This window comes from Malaclemys terrapin, chromosome 2 (assembly GCF_027887155.1).
Source record: "Malaclemys terrapin pileata isolate rMalTer1 chromosome 2, rMalTer1.hap1, whole genome shotgun sequence".
NCBI lineage: Eukaryota > Metazoa > Chordata > Testudines > Emydidae > Malaclemys > Malaclemys terrapin.
This window is the reverse complement of record NC_071506.1, coordinates 42,959,118-42,976,461: the sequence shown is the minus strand read 5'-3', so window position 1 is coordinate 42,976,461 and position 17,344 is coordinate 42,959,118. Positions and strand designations below refer to the sequence as shown.

Here is a 17,344-nt window from a genome sequence, read left to right as displayed (position 1 = left end):
TGAGTTTGTGTTTTTACTCTGATACTTCATTTTATGTCAAACTTCAAAACAAACAGACAAAAATAAATAAAAAACCAACCAAACAAAAACCCCTTAATTGTTCATCTCATTTTAATAATTAAGAATTGCAGTTTCATTTTAATAATTTGATTGCCCTAGAGACTGATATCCTAATTATCCTCAGAACAGATGCACATGGGCATTTTTCTGTAAATGTAACTTAGCCTAGAGCTGGAGAGCCCAAGCTTCAGATTAGATGGTAGTTCAGTATAAAGCCTTCTCAAACTGCCATCATTCTATTGAGACGGTCACCAAAGGAGCTAATTATGTGGTTTATGGGCACCTGAATCCCATCAATAGCACCACCACATTTAGGAAACAGAATGAGCAGTAGGGTTTTCCCATAGTGCACCACACTCCTAGGGCTAGGAGTGTTGACACTGGGGAGGATGGGGCTCTAGGCACTTTGGGATATGTTTACTTTGACTTGGGTCTGTGCACTGCAGTGTGGATGCCAGAGCCCTAGGTTCTAGCACGGGTCAGAAAATTCTTAACCTATGGTAAAAAAAATGGAATGTAGACGCTCAAGCCCAGGGTTCCCTGACACAGGTCAGCTAACTCAAGTCCCACTAACCCTAGGCTTACATTGCTGTGTAGACACAACCACAGAGCTCTTCCTTAGGTCTGGGAAAGGTACTCAGTGTGTCACATGTAAATATAGATTCATAGAACCGTAGGACTAGAAGGGACCTCAAGAACTCAACTAGTCCAGTCACCTGCACTCATGGCAAAGTAAATAGTGTTGCAATAAGCCATAAATTCAGTGTTTTATTATAACAGGCAAACTGGCTTATTACAACAATCTGCAACCCACTAATTCCTCTTTTTGTCCTATGACTACCTCTGAGTAGTTCAAAAGCTTGTCTCTCACACTAAGGGTATGTCTACACTGCAGAGTTTTTGTGCAACGAGTTATACCATTTTTATTAAGGCGCTGGAATTAAACCACTGTTGCATGTCCACACCATGCTCCTTGTGACAGTGGGGCGCATCCACATTAGCAGCTCTTGCAACAGCAAAGAGAGCAGTGAATTGTGGTAGCTATCCCACTGTGCAACTGGCCGCAGGGTTCTTTGGGAAGGGATCGCAATGCTTCATGGGGCAGGCACAGCATCACATGATGCAGGCTTCCCAATCCCATTGTTCCATGGGCATCCTATTACATTGCCAGCTGCTTTTCAACTGAAGTGGAGGGGGGAGTGTGAGAGACAGGGAGTGTGTGTGTCTATATGGGGCGGGGGGTGGGGAGAGACTGTGTTTTGGGAGACAGAGAGTGTGTTAGCATGCTGTCTTGTAAGTTCAGATAGCGGCAGGAAGCAACCAGTCCTGATGCAGGGAGAGGGGGGGAAACCCCGACATCAGCCCCCGCCTCCCTCACCAGCTCTCTGCACAGCAATCTGTCTGTCTCTCTCTTTCTCACAAACACACATGCATTTGTGTTCAACAGCACGAGCATTCCACAATAATGGTTTGCTTTGTGTCCTGGAGCAGATCAGCACAGCATGCAGAGCTGTCAGAAACGGGAAAGAGGTGCATGCCTTCAGGGCAGCCAGCCAGAGTTCAAAACAATGAGCAGAGTGGCCACTTGCGGGATTATGGGACACTTCTGGAGGCCAATTACAGCACTGAAAGCAATTGATGTGTTTACACTCACAATGCAGCGCAGGAGCATCTGCGCTGTAAGCGTTACGACTCTCGTCGAGGTGGGTTTTTTTGTAACACTGCAACTGAGGAGTTTCTGCGCACTAAGTGGCTTGGCAGTGTGTACTCCTCTGGAGTTACATCGCAGAAAGCTGCTTTACTGCACAGTAATTTGCCAGGGTAGACAAGGCCTAACAGAAGTTGGTCCAATAAAAGATATTACCTCACCCACCTTGTCTGACATAAAAGAAAGAAATGCCCAGAGAAATCACGCTGTGAGTATTATATGAACTTACTTATGTTTTGATACTGGAATTTTCAGAGGAGCCTAAGGGAATCAGGCTTGTTTGAAAAATCTCAGCCATAGTTTATGCATTAAAGAAGAAAAACAGTCTAAATTACATTTGACTCTCCAGAAGATGAATTTTCTAACTCTCCTTATGAATTATATTCTATGACTAGATTCTTGTTTTTAAATGATGTACCTTTGTTGCTGAAGGCTCTCTGAACCGAATAATAGGCTCCTCATATATTTTTCTGTATGTGGACAAAGAACCAAGTATTCCTGGATTTACAAACTCTATTAATGCGTAAAATTCTTGCAGGTCATTTTGAATTGGAGTGCCTAGGTGAAGAAAAAATAATTCAATATGTACTTTTACACATTTAAGAGTTTTTTTCTTGAAATTGATAGTAAGTATGATTGCTGAATACAACAGAGTTTAAAGTTGACAATAATAGTAGGAACGTTGAAGTTCTTAACTAACTATTAGGGGGTAGCCGTGTTAGTCTATATCTACAAAAACAACAAGGAGTCTGGTGGCACCTTAAGACTAACAGATTTATTTGGGCATAAGCTTTCGTGGGTAAAAACCTCACTTCTTCAGATGTATAACTAACTATTGTATCCTGACTGATTAGATTGTATATCTAGTTATTGTGACTCAACTAGTCATGAATTTGTAATCTTGTTTTGCCTTGTTTTCTTATTTAGCTCTTTTCTTTTTTCATTTTGAAGAAATATGACAGTTACTTACCTGTAACTGGAGGTTCTTTGAGATGTGTGGTCTCTATCTGTATTTCACACGTGGGTACACATGTGTTCAATGCTCCTGAGTCAAGAGATTTTTATCAGGTAGTGTCCGTTAGTTCATGCCAGCACAGCTGCTCCCCTTATGCACCACACTGAGAGTTTATGGGGTGGTACAGACTGACACCTCTCCAGTTCCTTCTCTTACCCCGAATCAGATAGGATTTGAAACAGAGGGAAGACTGACATGTAGTGGAATACAGATTGGGACCACACATCTCAAAGAACCTCCAGTTACAGCTAAGTATTTCAATTTCTTCAAGTGGTGGTCCCTATGTGTATTCCACACGTTGTTGATTGATCAGCAGTATTCAAACAGGAGGAGGTACAAGAATGCAGCTGGTATATAGTGTATAATACTGCTGTCCCAACAGTTGCATCTGCAGAAGAGGCCTGAATTAAAGGGTAATGTTCCATAAAGTATGGACAGAATTTCAGATTGCTGCCTTTTATATGTCCAGTATAAGTGCTTCTTGAAGAGATGTTATTGAGGTTGCCTGTGCTCTAGCGGAATAGACCCTTACCCCCAGTGGGGGTGGAATACTCACCAGCTGATGATAAAAAATGCTATAGCCAGAGACCCACTGCGAAAGTCTCTGAGCAGATAATGCTTGTCCCTGCAATCAGTCTGCTATAGCGACAAATAGTCTAGGCATTTTCCTAACTGGTTTAGTTCTTTTTAGATAGAACACTAAAGCCTGCTTGACATTGAAAGAGAGAAGTCTCTTCTCCTGATTGGAAGCATGAGGTTTTGAAAAGAATACCAGTAGGTAAATAGGCCAATTTATGTGTAACTCAGAAATTATCTTAGGCATGATTTTCAGGAGGAGGCAAAGGGAAACCTTCTTCCTTTGAAATGTGGTATATGGCAGTCATCCACAAGTGCTCCCAGTTCTCTCACCCTTCTAGTTGATGTGATGGTGACTAGGAAGGAGACCTTCATGGACAGGTGGGACATGGAACACATGGCTAACAGTTCAAAGCGTGATCTGGTAAGTATTTGGAGTACAAGATGGAGATCTCATTGCGGTGCTGGTGTCTCGCCAGGGGAGAAGGTCCTAATAGATCTTTCAGGGATCTGACTCTTTTGGGTGAGTAAAAATATAATTTAGCCTTTCAATTCTGTGCACCACATTTCAGGAAAGAATGGATAAATTGGAGAAAGTCCAGAGGAGAGCAAAAAAAAATATTAAAGGCCTAGAAAACATGACCTATGAGGAAAAATTGAAAAAAAATGGGTTTGTTTAGTCTGTACAAGAGAATATTGAGGGGGGGACATGATAACAGTTTTCAAGTACATACAAGATTGTTAGAAAGGGGACAGTGAAAAATTGTTCGCCTTAACCTCTGAGGATAGGACAAGAAGCAATGGGCTTAAATTGCAGTAAGGGAGGGTTAGGTTGGACATTAGGAAAAACTTTCTAACTATCAGGATAGTTAAGCACTAGAACAAATTGCCTAGGGAGGATGTGGAATCTGTCATTGGAGGTTTTTAAGAGCAGGTTAGTCAAACACCTGTCAGAAACAGTCTAGTTATTAGTTAGTCCTGCCTTGAATGCAGGGGACTGGACTAGATGACCTATTGAAGTCCCTTCCAGTCCTACACTTCTATAATTCTATGGTTCTACCAAAGGATGAAAGGCACTGGTTGCTGCTAAATGGACCCAAAGGGAGCTAAAAGGAAGACCCGATGTCTTGAGAATGAGGAAATAGTCTGACATAGCACAAATACCTACTTTTTCTGGGGACAACTGGTCCTGTTGTATCCAAGTAGAGAAACGTCTCCATTTAGCTAGACAGAATTTTCTGATGGAGCATTTCTGCTTTGATTGGGAATACACCTCTACCACGATATAATCCGACCCAATATAACACGAATTCTGATATAACATGGTAAAGCAGTGCTCGGGGGGCGGGGCTGTGCATTCCAGCAGATCAAAGCAAGTTCGATATAACGCCGTTTCACCTATAACGCGGTAAGATTTTTTGGCTCCCAAGGACAGCGTTATATTGAGGTAGAGGTGTAGTCTGAACAGCCTCTGAACATGGATGCTCTAGGTCTGACACCCATCCAAAAACCAGGCTGTGAGATGAAGAGGATCTGAGTTGGCATGTTTGATCTTACTGAGTTAACAATTCGAGAATGTTCAGATACTGATGAGAAAAATGGGTAAAAGATCTGGGAAACTAGATTTGTCTAAAGCAACAGAGGGTCCTGTGGCACCTTTAAGACTAACAGAAGTATTGGGAGCATAAACTTTCGTGGGTAAGAACCTCACTTCTTCAGATGCATCTTACCCACGAAAGCTTATGCTCCCAATACTTCTGTTAGTCTTAAAGGTGCCACAGGACCCTCTGTTGCTTTTTACAGATTCAGACTAACATGGCTACCCCTCTGATACTAGATTTGTCTAGGCCAGTTAGGTGTGACGAGAATGACAAGCTTTGTTGTGATGAATCTTTCACAAAAACTGTAGTAGCGGTGGGATGGAATGAAAGATGTATCTCAAGTGGTCTGTCCAAGACAATAAAAGGGCACCACCCCTGAAGTCCCAGCTTAGTGCTGCTCTGGAGCAGGTTAGGTTGAAGTTCTTGTTCATCTGGGAGGCAACAGGTCCCAAGATGGCATTCCTCACCAGGTGAAGATTTCATTCAGGATGGACTGGTGTCCTAATTTTGTCCACCAGAGAGTTCTGCACACCTGTCAGGTATGTTGCTGAGACCATGATGTGGTTTCCTGCTGCACCAGTTCCATAAATTGACTGCCTTTACAGGAGAAGAGATTTCACTCCACCGTGTTTGTTATACAGAAGGTCATCATGTTGTCTGAAATTATCTACATATGATGGGACTGTATAAGTGGGAGGAGTCTGGGTGGAGGCCTAAGCAGCAGTGCTTAATTTGTAATGAAAGAGGTGCTGGGGTCAAGCATTTAGGTGCTGGGGCTCAAGCAATTTTTTTTCTTTCATAACTGACGTGGCAAGCCCAGAGGTGCTGGGGCTCGCACAAATTAAACACTGCATTACAGGCTAGGCAGACAGTCCTTAATTCTAGGAGACTGATATGCAACCTGGCCTCTCAGGGAGTCAACATGCCTTGTGTCCGGTCCACATGGACTGTGCATCTATAAGGGATGTGTCCACTGTTATGGTTGCATTGGGTCTGGATGGAAGGAAAGGGACTCTGACACTTGTTCCAGGTTCATTCACCATACAAGAGAAGCTGTAACCTTGGTGGGGATTGTTACCTTGTATTCATGCTGTCTCTGTTTGGTGAGTAAATAGACTTGAGCCAGTCCTGTAGACAATGAAGGTAAAGCCTGGTGATCAGTGTATTACATGTATTACACAGGTACATGAAGCCATGTGGCCTGGCAAGGAAAGATTGGACCTTGACTGTGGTTTGAAGTTTGAGGGTGATTTGACTTATCAGGCGGTTCGTGGCCTGGAATCTGTCCACAGGGAGGTAGACCTTTGCTGAGGCTGAGACTAGGGTCGCTCTTATAAAGCCCATGATTTTTTCAGGAGTCAATGTAGATTATTCTTTGTTTACACAGACTCCCATGCTAGGAGACGGAGTAAGGATAGGGTTGCCAACTGGACCTCCTGATTGGATCTGCCCATTAGGAGTCAAGTGTCCAGGTACAGGAAAATCGTACAGCTGTTCTGTCTCATCTGGGCTGCCACCACTGAGAGGATCTTCACGAGGACCCTGGGCACTGTCACCAGCATGAATGGAAGTACTCTGAACAGGTAGTACTCTTGTTCTATCAGAAATCTGAGGAACCTTCTGTGGGGTTGGATGAATGTCCCCATGAAAGTAAGCACCTTTCATATCGGGATCCTCAAACCATGTGCTCTTCTCCAGGGAGGGGATTATTGATGCCAGCATGACCATGCAGAATTTGGATTTGCAAATAAAGATATTCAGCTGATGTAGGTCAAGAATGGATCTCCATCCTCCTTTTTTCTTGAGATCTATGAAATATTGGGAGTAGAATCCTTTCCCTGGATATTGAGGTGGCACTTCCTCTGTAGCCCTGTGCTGTAGGAGAGTATCCACATCCAGACAGAGGATCTCCTTGTGAGAATGATCTCTGAAGACCGGCTGGGGAAGGGATTTATGCAGATGAGGAGAGAGAAACTCAATGGTGTAGCCGGAGTGGATGATCTCAATACTCACTTGTTTGTTGTTACTGCCCTCCAGTTGTGAGCAAAAGGATGAGGCACCCATCAAAAGTTTGGGAGGCAGTAGGGAATGGCATCAATAGAGGTACATGGTTCTTAAGCGTCCCATCAAAAGTAACCCCTGGTTTGTGGGCGAGACTGAGCAGCTGTGGTTCAGGTGGAGGCAGCAGTATATCTAGGTCTTTGTACCCTTTGACATTTACATGGTGGCTCATAAGGGTGCTGGAGATAAAACAGCTGAGGAAAAAATCTTGGCTTATTTACGTGTTTCTGGTGTTTTTTCTTCAGGGCCAGGGTATAAAAGCCCAGGGAGTGGACAGTTCTCCTGGAGTCTTTAGTGAGTGCAAAGACATGTCAGTCTTTTTGTTAAAGAGATTAGACTTGTCAAAGAGGAAGTCCTCAGTGGTATTCTGGATCTCCCTGGGAACTCTGAAGAGTGGAGCCAAGATTCCACAGCTATAGCTCTAGATTCTGTACCAGCCGCATCCACTGCAGCTTGAAGAGAGGGCCTAGCTACTGGTTTGCCTTCATCATTGAGAGAGGACTATAACCTGGAGCTCCCAGTTGGTGTCGGCAGGTGCCTATCCTTTGGCTTATGAGCTGGAGCCATACTTGGAATTGTGAGGCAAACCCACAACCAGATCAGGGCTGCATGCTCAGTTACAATGATTCACCCCTCCAGTGACTCATCTCTCAGGCACACTGAAGCAGCCAATCCCTGGGAAGGGCCTCAGTCAGATCACCCCCATGCACACACATTTCATCCTGATTGCCAGAGCTGCTAGGTAATCTGTGCAACAGCGCTACTTGGCTAGGAAACCTCCTATTGCCTCATTGTGTTACAGACTCCCTAGGCTTCCAGCCTGCTCTTGATCCTGGTTCTGAGCCACAACTTGTCCCTGGACCCTGGTTTCAGCACTGCCCTCAGCCTAGTCCCGACTCTACATCTGGCTTCAACCTTTGGTACCTATTCTTGACCACTCTCCAACCACTAAGCCTGACCACCTAGAACCCAGAGCCCTGATAGGCTCTGTCAGTACCTCTCTCCTTCACACCTTATCCTCATGTTTGGGAGGTTCAAGTGAACCTCAGTTGCTACAACCCATGTGCAAGGACGCACTCAACTTGGATGGAGTAGGGAAGGCATCCTTTTTTTAGGAGCAGATCTGGAGGGGGATCTGTCCTTGTGTTTATGAGCATCCCCTTTACTCTCATGAGAGGCTAAGGCAGTTACTTCTTTGGTTTCACAGCTCTGGTCCCTGTTTCTGAGCTTGTGTTCAGAGAGGCACTACTTGTAGTCTGAGGCTGATGTACAGAGGGAATCTTCCCAGCTTGGATCCAACTGGGGTCTCATGGCCTTTTCCATGTAATATTTCCTCAGTCGAAGCTCTCATCCTCCACAGGTTTGGGGAAGGAAGGAGCTGCAGATGCTGCATTTGGCAGAGATGTGAGCCTCCCCAAGGCAGTAAAGGTAGCACTAGTGTTCATCGCTGATCATGAAGGAAAAGGGGCAGGAGATATAGTCCTTAAGCCTCTGGACATAGTCCTTCTCCCCATGGAAAGGATCCCTGAGGTGCGGAAAAACTGAACTATATTAACTAGAGTATAAAAACACTAAAAGATTAAAAATACTAAAACTATATAATTATATTTACAGATTTTTGAAAGATGATGTGAAAATAGCTTTGGATAGAGAATTCTGACTCAGGCCATATGGTGGGGAGAAGGAACTGAAAAGGCATTGGTCCGCACTGCCCTTTATACCCTGAGCACGGAGCACGAGGAACAGCTGTATAGGCACGGATAAATGGAAACTACCTGCCAAAAAATCTCTGGTCTTAGGTACATGGAGCGCATGTGTACCCACACATAGAATACACATATGGACCAGCACTCGAAGAACTATTTGTTCTGCTTCAGATTTTGCGTTCCTAGGGAAAAAAAGTGTGAAGACTGTAGCTTCATTTGCAAGATTATTCTTATTTTGAACAAATGCAGCAGTATATCTCCTGCAACAAGCTGGGTTATAACTGTTCACATATAGTACAAGGGCTTCTCTCCAGGATCACAGTTTAACTTTAACACAATACAAAATAACTAAGAAACCAGAAATATTTTTTAAATCTTCTTTTAATTTTAATTCTCCCTCCTGCTAAGGTCCTATTATGCAATGATAGTCTCTCCAAACTTAGATGGTCTAAATGGAGGTCTTTCTGATATGTAATCAATGTTGCTCCAGGTATCAACCAGAAGTCAACAGAATGCAACATTAATAGATTAATAATTTCATGGATTTTAAGGCTATATGGGACCATTAGATCATCTGGTCTGACCCCTGTATTGACCCTAATAACTTGTGCTTGACCAAAGCATATCTTTGATGTAAAGACATCAAGAGAGGGAGAATCCATCACTTCCCTTGCTAGTTTGTTCCAATGGTTAATCACCCAGAGGCAGAGCAGTGTTTCCAGCTAGGGATCAGAGCCCAGGTCTTGTCAACACAAAAAAGTTATATGATTTAACTAAAAAGGTGATGAAACTGATTTAGTTTCATTGGTGCAGGCCTAAAATTCCCTCTAAGCTGTGTGGCCGTGCGGCCAACTATTAAGCCCCGCGCAGGGGCTCAGGGCTGCAGCAGGGAGAGGCGCCCCTCCCCGCCGGCCCCAGCACGGACCTGCCATGGCCCGGGGAGAGTAGCCCCTCCCTTGGCCCAGCCGGGTCCAGGCCCGCCGGAGCTGGCGGGGAGAGCAGCCCCTCCCTCGGCCCAGCCCAGCCCCACCAAAATTGCCACAGCTGGGGAGAGGTGCCTCTCCCCTGCCCCGAGCTGCTAAAGCGAGAGAGGGCTGGGGGGAGTCCTCTCTCTCCACCACAGCCCCGGGGCAGCCTGCACCCCAAATCCCTCATCCCCTGCCCCATCCCAGAGCCTTCACCCCTATCCGGAGCCTTCACAGTCTGCACCTAATCCTCTGCCACAGCCCTGAGCCCCCGCACACACCCCAAACCTCTCATCCCCAGCCCCACCCCAGTAGTTCTGCAATTTCATATCTGAGTTCTTTCAGAATTCCATCTGGTCCTTGTGACTTATTACTGTTTAATTTATCAACTTGTTCCAAAACCTTCTCTATTTATACCTCAATGTGAGACAGTTCCTCTGAATTGTCATCTAACAAGAATGGCTCAGGTGTGGGAATCTCCCTCAGATCCTCTGCAGTGAAAACTGATGCAAACAGCCTTGTCTTTCTTGCTTGCACCTTTATCACAATGACTGTCCATTGGCCCCACTGATATGCTTCCTGCTTCTGATGTATTTACAAAACTTTTACTCTTTGTTGTTTCTCTTCAAATTCCTTTTTAGCCTGCCTAATTATACTTTTACACTTGACTCACCAGAGTTTATTTCTATAAAAACAATACATCTGATAATGTTGCCAAAATTTTCATATTTGTATAACTTGCAACTTTCTTTCACATACTCACCAAAGTTAGCTCTTTTCATCTAGCTATAAAATAGGCTATTTGTAATATACTGACCAGTCAGGATAATTCTTCTCTCACAGGACAGACTGACGAGGGCTGTAGTTGTCTTAATGGAGCTGTTTTTCAAACGATGCCCCTCATCGCAGATTAGGAGGTTAAATTCTATAGTCTGAATTTGGTCCAAGGTGCGCAGCAACATCTCATAACTGATTATCAGAACTGAATGAAGTGGGGAATTGATGAATTCTTCTACTTTGTTATCCTGTACAGCATAAATAAAAGTTGCATTACACAGCCAATTCTCTTTGGAGCTCCTCAACCCTGTTCCCTGATTCTCTGGTTTCAGGAGGAATTTCTGTTACATGACTAGAGCCCTGCACGGATACAAAATTTGCAGATATCTGCCAATTTGCAGGGCTCTAAATATAAAATTTGGATATGCATCCATCCATGATCAGGAAACATGTTCCGCGGAGATCTGCAGGGCCCTGTGCATGACATGAGTCATTCCCCACCTCCCCAGGGGGCTAGGACTACTTCTTCCCTCTTAATTTGCAAAAGAAATATGGGAATCCGATATGGCAATACAGAATACTACTACCATGCTGGTTGGCAGCTCACTATTCTTTGAGTACACCAAGTCTACTAAAGCACATTACTACAAACGTGAAAACTACAGACCCGGTGTAACGGCTACAGAACTCCTCACTTAATGTTGTAGTTATGTTCCTGAAAAATGCGACTTTAAGCGAAACGATGTTAAGCGAATCCAATTTCCCCGTAAGAATTAAATGTAAATGAGGGGGTTAGGTTCCAGGGAAATTTTTTTCACCAGACAAAAGACTATACACATACATACATACACACACACACATGCAGTATAAGTTTTAAACAAACAATTTAATACTGTACATGGTGATGATGATTGTGAAGCTTGGTTGAGATGGAGGAGTCAGAAATTGGGATATTTCCCAGGGAATGCCTTATCACTGAATGAACTAGCAATTGACTGAGCCGTCAAGGGTTAACTCTCAGAACACTCTACAAGGCAGCAGGAAAGGAGGGAGGGCAGACAGAGACACACACCCTGTGTGTGAGAGAAAAAATGCATATTTCCCCTTTAGGTAGCTGATCCCAGGCTTAAGTACACTGTCTTGTTAATTAAATCAGCTTGCTGAGACCTGAGATGGAAGCTACTGCCTAGAAGCTCCCTCCCTCTGTCGTCTGTCCCCCCTGCTCTATGGAAGATGGGGTAAGCGTGGTGCAGGAGCAGAGGGGAGGGGGAGACACCCTGACATTAGCCCCCCTCTTTCTCCATACAGCAAGCAGGAGGCTCTAGGAGCAGCTCCAAGGCAGAGGGCAGGAGCAGCACATGGCAGTGAGGGGAGGGACAGTGCTGCACAGAGAACTTAGGGGAATGGGGAGCTGATGGGGGGGATGCTGGGCCACCCAGGTTCCAAGCCCCAACCAGCTAGCTGCAACGGGCTGCTCTTCCTGCAAGCAGTGGACAAAACAGGTGGCTGCCAAACTACGAAGTTAGAAGGGAGCATTTCACAACTTTAAACGAGCATGTTCCCAAATTGATCAGTAACTTAACATCGAAACAACGTTAACCGGGAGGACTTTAAGTGAGGAGTTACTGTACTTAACCCTAGTGTTGGGGGTAAGTTTCAAATTGATAATTGTAATGGAGATAATGAAAAAGCCTAAGCGACTCCCAGTACGTTTATGGTGGGAATCACAAGATGCAGTAAACACCAGTTTATGCTGTGATCTTGTAATAAATTTGCCACCGTCTGTTTACCTGTTTCAGTTCAATCAAATAGTTCTCACTCTGTTATGAGCCAAATAAAATTGCTAACCCTAGGAGAGCATACCTAGCATGAATAAGTTAGGGCAGCATAGAAGCTGGGGAGACAGAGAATCAGGAACCCATAAGCAGCTCCTTGACAACACTCCTGCTCTGTTGTATCTAGCAGAGACTCTATCCTAAAATATTTTAGTGACAGTCAGGAAAAAGCTATGGGGCCTATTATTTTGAATCTTTGATGCCTTTTTCCTTCAGAAGGCATCGACATATATGTTTCACTCGTGTTTACTCTTTGCTTTGGTGTCTTTCCTTAGTTACTTATTTCAAGGTATAGAAATAAAGAAAAGTGACCTGATACAAATTGCGTGTGTGATAATTGAGTCTGAGCAGCATGGGAAAAATCAGAGGTTTTAGATCTTGAAAACAGCACTAAATCAAACAAAAGTTCAATATAATACAAGAAAGAGTTTTTGCCAGATTAGATGGTTAAAAGTAGTCACATTTGCACACACGACTTATAAAATTACATCTTTTTATTTAAATCCTTGCACCATACCTATTTGATTGTCCATAGAAATCTTTTTGTCCCATTGGACCATTCAGACATGCCATAGACTAGCCAAAGGCTTATGATCTCTATCTGTCAAAAATTCAGAAATATATGGACAAAAATCATTACAAGAGACTCTTCAGCCCAAAGCCACTTAATAGAACAGTCTACTTTATATCCCAAATAGATCATTTGGCAGTTAATATTAACTATAGTACTACTAACTAATACTTGCCATACTAATATCCCACAGTCAACCACCTCAAATCTTTCAGTGCACCTCTCTACCTGAAAACCCAAGAGACCAGTCTTGCAGCATGACCTAAAAGGTCAACACTTTTTCCAATGAGCTCTCCAAAAAAAGGGATGTTTGATACAGAATGATAGTTAAGATGGTCCAAAGCAATGGATGGTTTCTTCAGTAGAGCCCTACCAATTGTTTTCTTAAAGGAAGCCAAATCCTTTCTTCCTAGAGAGAGGTGATGATAATCTCCACCAGGAGTTAGGCTGTACTTCCCTGCTGGCCTTCTCCAACTACAAAGGACATGGCTCAACCCATAATCTGCAGCCTGAAGCTCCCTCAACACCCCAGAATTTTTAAAATTATGTTTTTTGCTTCCAGCCAAAGCTCAGTTACCAGAGACAGACAACTCAGTCTGGATCCAAGTGATTTGGTCCACTGAGTTAGCAACCCTATTTATTCATTACACCCTATCACATGATTCACTATGGTTAGATATAATGGGTATATGAAGATGAACTATGGAATTAACAGTACTCTTTGTAATGATTTCAAAACATTCATTCATCCTCTCAACATTTCTGTAAGGCAGGTAGGTATTATAACCCCCTGTAATGGAGCATTCTGGCCTTTTAAGCCTAGGTACTATACATGCCGCCTTCTCTCAGAAGAGGGGAGATGTTGATGGGAGAAGGAAGCCAGAACCAGAATGCTGAGCTCTCGCTATGAAGGCGTAGAAGTGGCAGCTTCATGAAGAGCAGGTTGGGATAGAAGAAGAGTTCTGTATGCGGCAGAAAAGCCTGAGCTGAGTATGAACTTTTAGGTTGCAATGATGGACTTTATTTTGAGGACTATCTTGAGTGGTTTCTATTATTTAACCAATCCCAGATGTGGTGTGTGAGTGTGCGTTTTAGTGTGTTAGCCACAAGACTATATTAAAGCTTAAGGGGCTCTAAAGAGGGGAACCAGAGGCAGGCTGCAGAAGAGCCTTCACCAGCCATGAGGGGGCAACCAGGAAATGGCTAGGTGGCTGCCCAGGTACACCCTGATTTTACAGATGCAAACACTGAGATGAAAAGTTTAAGTGACTTGCCCAAAGCTACACATGGAGCAATTGCCAGTAAGTATGAGACCTCCACAGTTCCTGGATCCCACTCCTGTACTCTGAACACACCTCTCTTGGCACCGGTTCAATGGGCAGTGAAGTCAACAGAAGCCTTTCCACTGATTTCAGTGAAGTGTAAATGATAAACATCTCAGTGACTCAAGTAGCACAAACTTTCATTATTATTATTATTATTTATTATTGTAGGTGTTTTGCTTTTTAAAGTAGTAGTAGTAGTATTCTGGAAACTGATAATGACAACACTCCCTCAAATTTATATTGCATATAATCCAGCAGTATGATAATTGCCATTCTTCCTATAAGATAGACAGGAAATTACTAATTAAAATACTTCATTATATTGTAGGCAAGTGGTATTGTTATCTCACTTTTGCATGTCAATGTTCTCTTTGCTTTTTAGGTGCCCAATCTTACAAACTGCCGAGTGCCCTCAAATCCCATTGGCTTCAACCAGATGAATAAGAATGTTAGAAGGATTTAAATGAAAAGAAAAATATGTTGCTGTCACTTTGGATCACATTAATTGCCAATAAATTCAATATAACATTAGTGTTATAAAAAAACCCTAACAATTGAGAGAAAATGTGCCACAACGTCTAAATAGCTCTTTAGGTAAACTTTTTTTTGCATTAAACTGAATCTTTTTTGCACCAAAGCTGCTCTCTCAAGAACACACACAGCTGATCATTTACTTTGCTCAAACTCAGTTACTGCCACATAGACAATTTCTGTCAAATCAGTTCACTTCAGTTCCACATCTTGAAATAAGTTACTGTAAGGAAAGTGATGGAAGCAAAGAGGATATACGAGTTAAATAGACATCTAGATTGGCTTCAGGGGAAGATGTGTATGTTCAGCACCATAGCAGGAATGGATGCTAAATCAGTAGAAAAAACAAAAAAGAGGTACACATGGAAAAAATTAGAAGTTTGTAAAACATATAAAAACACTTGTAAAAACAGCTTTCATTTCATCTGAAAGACTCATACAGACCATGAAGGAAGACTGCCGAAAAGGAAGTGTTTAAGGCCATATCTACACTATGGATGCTACTGTGGCAAAGCTATGGCACTGCGGCTATGCTGCTGAGGTGAATTTTTCACACCCCTAAATGCCGCAGCTAACTTAACTTTTAAATGTAGACCTGGCCTAACTTTTAATCTATTCACAACAGATATTAGGTCAGATTTAGAAGGCAGCATTCTCTCTGTTACTTCATACAAATACACTTTCAGGGAATTATCAGGTTAAAAAAATATATTTTTGAAAATAAATTGCCTTATGTTTGTTACAAACAACATGGCAGAGTAATAATAATTATGCTTTGAAGTTTTCTTTTCACTATTTCACTTTATTTTTTGCATTACTCTAATTTTGGACAATTAAAGTACACTAGTCAGTTTCTAATCAATTTCCCTTTTAGTTTTCATGCATACATTTCCCTCCTGCAATGTTTTGGTGCAAACACTGTAGACAAATATTTGCTTGTTAAAAAACAGCTTACTTGGAATGTTGGATTTTTTTTTATTTATTTTGAGCCAGATTTGACCTTTTTGAATATAAATCTCACCTGATCAACTGTAAACACTTTGATCCTTTCACTTCCCAGCCATTTCTGAAATTCTTTTTTCCAGTTCTTCACCAGACTCCCAGGAGTGACAATCAGTGCCTGCTTTATTATAGGTTTGCATCCATACAGCCCCTGACGTAGGAGAGTCCAGACAAGCGAAATGCATTGCAGTGTTTTTCCTAAGCCCATTTCATCAGCAAGAATAGCTCCAAATCTGCCACTTAGTCTGTAAGAAATAATGGCAATTTAGTAATGCAAAGGAAACCCTGCAACTATTTGTATTCTGATCTGGCAAATATGTTTTTTTTTTAAATTATATAAAAACCTATTTATTTCTACTATGATCTGTTGCAGTTTTTTATTCAGTTAAACCAAAAAGTTCTATATGCCTGTGTGAAACTCGGATTCATTACTAGATTAACATACGATCATCCAGATTAGAGATCTCAGTTGAATTCTTTCATATTAACAATATTTACATAATTTATGTTAAAGCACATGAAAACATACCATAAGCAGCCTATAGTATATAAAGCTGATGTAACAAGTGTAAAAGTAATATAGTAATTTTTCAACAGAGTGGTACATCAGTGAACCTTTAGACTAGACTGAAAATTTCTGAGGTACCAACCAGCACTGCACTTTGGCTTGGGTCAGATGGTTTATAGCAGTGGATCTCAACCTATTAATCATTGTGGGCTGCATATTCAGGCCACAATGTGTTACCTGGGCCACAGGTTGAGAACCACAGCACCCCACCACCACCACCACCACCCCACTATGCCCAGCGCCCACAGCCCAAAGACCCCTCCACAGAGTGAAGAGAAGACCAGAGCCCCAGTGGTGTGGCTGAGTCCCCATACCCTGTTGTGAGGGGCCGGGAAGCAGCCCCAACCCGAACCTGTCGCCAACCCCGATTCCCGCCAGGTGGGGCCGGACAGCAGCTCCGACCCTGACCCCAGACTTTGCTGTGTTGGGCTGGACACAGCCATGACTCCAACCCCGGACCTTACTGGGTCGGGCCGGGCAGCAGCCCCGACCGCAGTCCCTATTGTGTGGGACCTGGTGGCAGCCCCGACCCTGGTCCCTGCTTTGTGGTGCTGGGCGGCAGCCCTGATCCCAGACCCTGATGCAGGGTGCCAGGCGGCAGCCCCGACTCCAACCCTGGACTCTGCCATGTGGCAGCCCAGGCTCTGGACCCTGCCGCCCTTTAGCATACAGCTGGGCCGCAGCTGTGTGCTAATTGGGCCGCATGCAGCCCGCGGGTTGAGAACCACTGGTTTATAGGATAAGTCAACCATTCTCTTCTAACAGAGAAATACAGAATGCATTTCAGTTTTGGGGTGTGTTTTTTAAACAAGCTAAAAATTACCAGAGTTAAAATTAACAGGACAGTTATTCTCCTACCTCATTCCCATCACACACTCGTACAAGAATACAATTCCTTCTTTCTGATGTGGGCGAAGATGATTTACAAGGTAAGGATCCACAACTACATCTACCACAGGTAAACCAGCCTTATTGAACATCCGCTGGTGATCTGGAGTTGGACGTGGCATAACTAAAGAATCTTAAAGTTCAAAATATACACA

The 17,344-nt window shown here is 43.3% G+C and overlaps 1 protein-coding gene across 2 annotated transcripts in view; it reads right to left on the bottom strand.

Annotated features, from left to right (window-relative positions):
- Positions 1 to 17,344, bottom strand: part of RAD54B (RAD54 homolog B) — a 118,296-nt gene that overhangs the window by 16,371 nt on the left and 84,581 nt on the right. For both annotated transcript variants that reach the window (XM_054019352.1, XM_054019354.1), the window contains exons 6-9: positions 17,160 to 17,322; positions 15,753 to 15,978; positions 10,510 to 10,717; positions 2,187 to 2,326 (exon numbers count right to left, since the gene is read on the bottom strand). In XM_054019352.1, the coding sequence (XP_053875327.1) occupies positions 2,187 to 2,326; positions 10,510 to 10,717; positions 15,753 to 15,978; positions 17,160 to 17,322 (737 nt within the window). The remainder of the gene's footprint in view (positions 1 to 2,186; positions 2,327 to 10,509; positions 10,718 to 15,752; positions 15,979 to 17,159; positions 17,323 to 17,344) is intronic.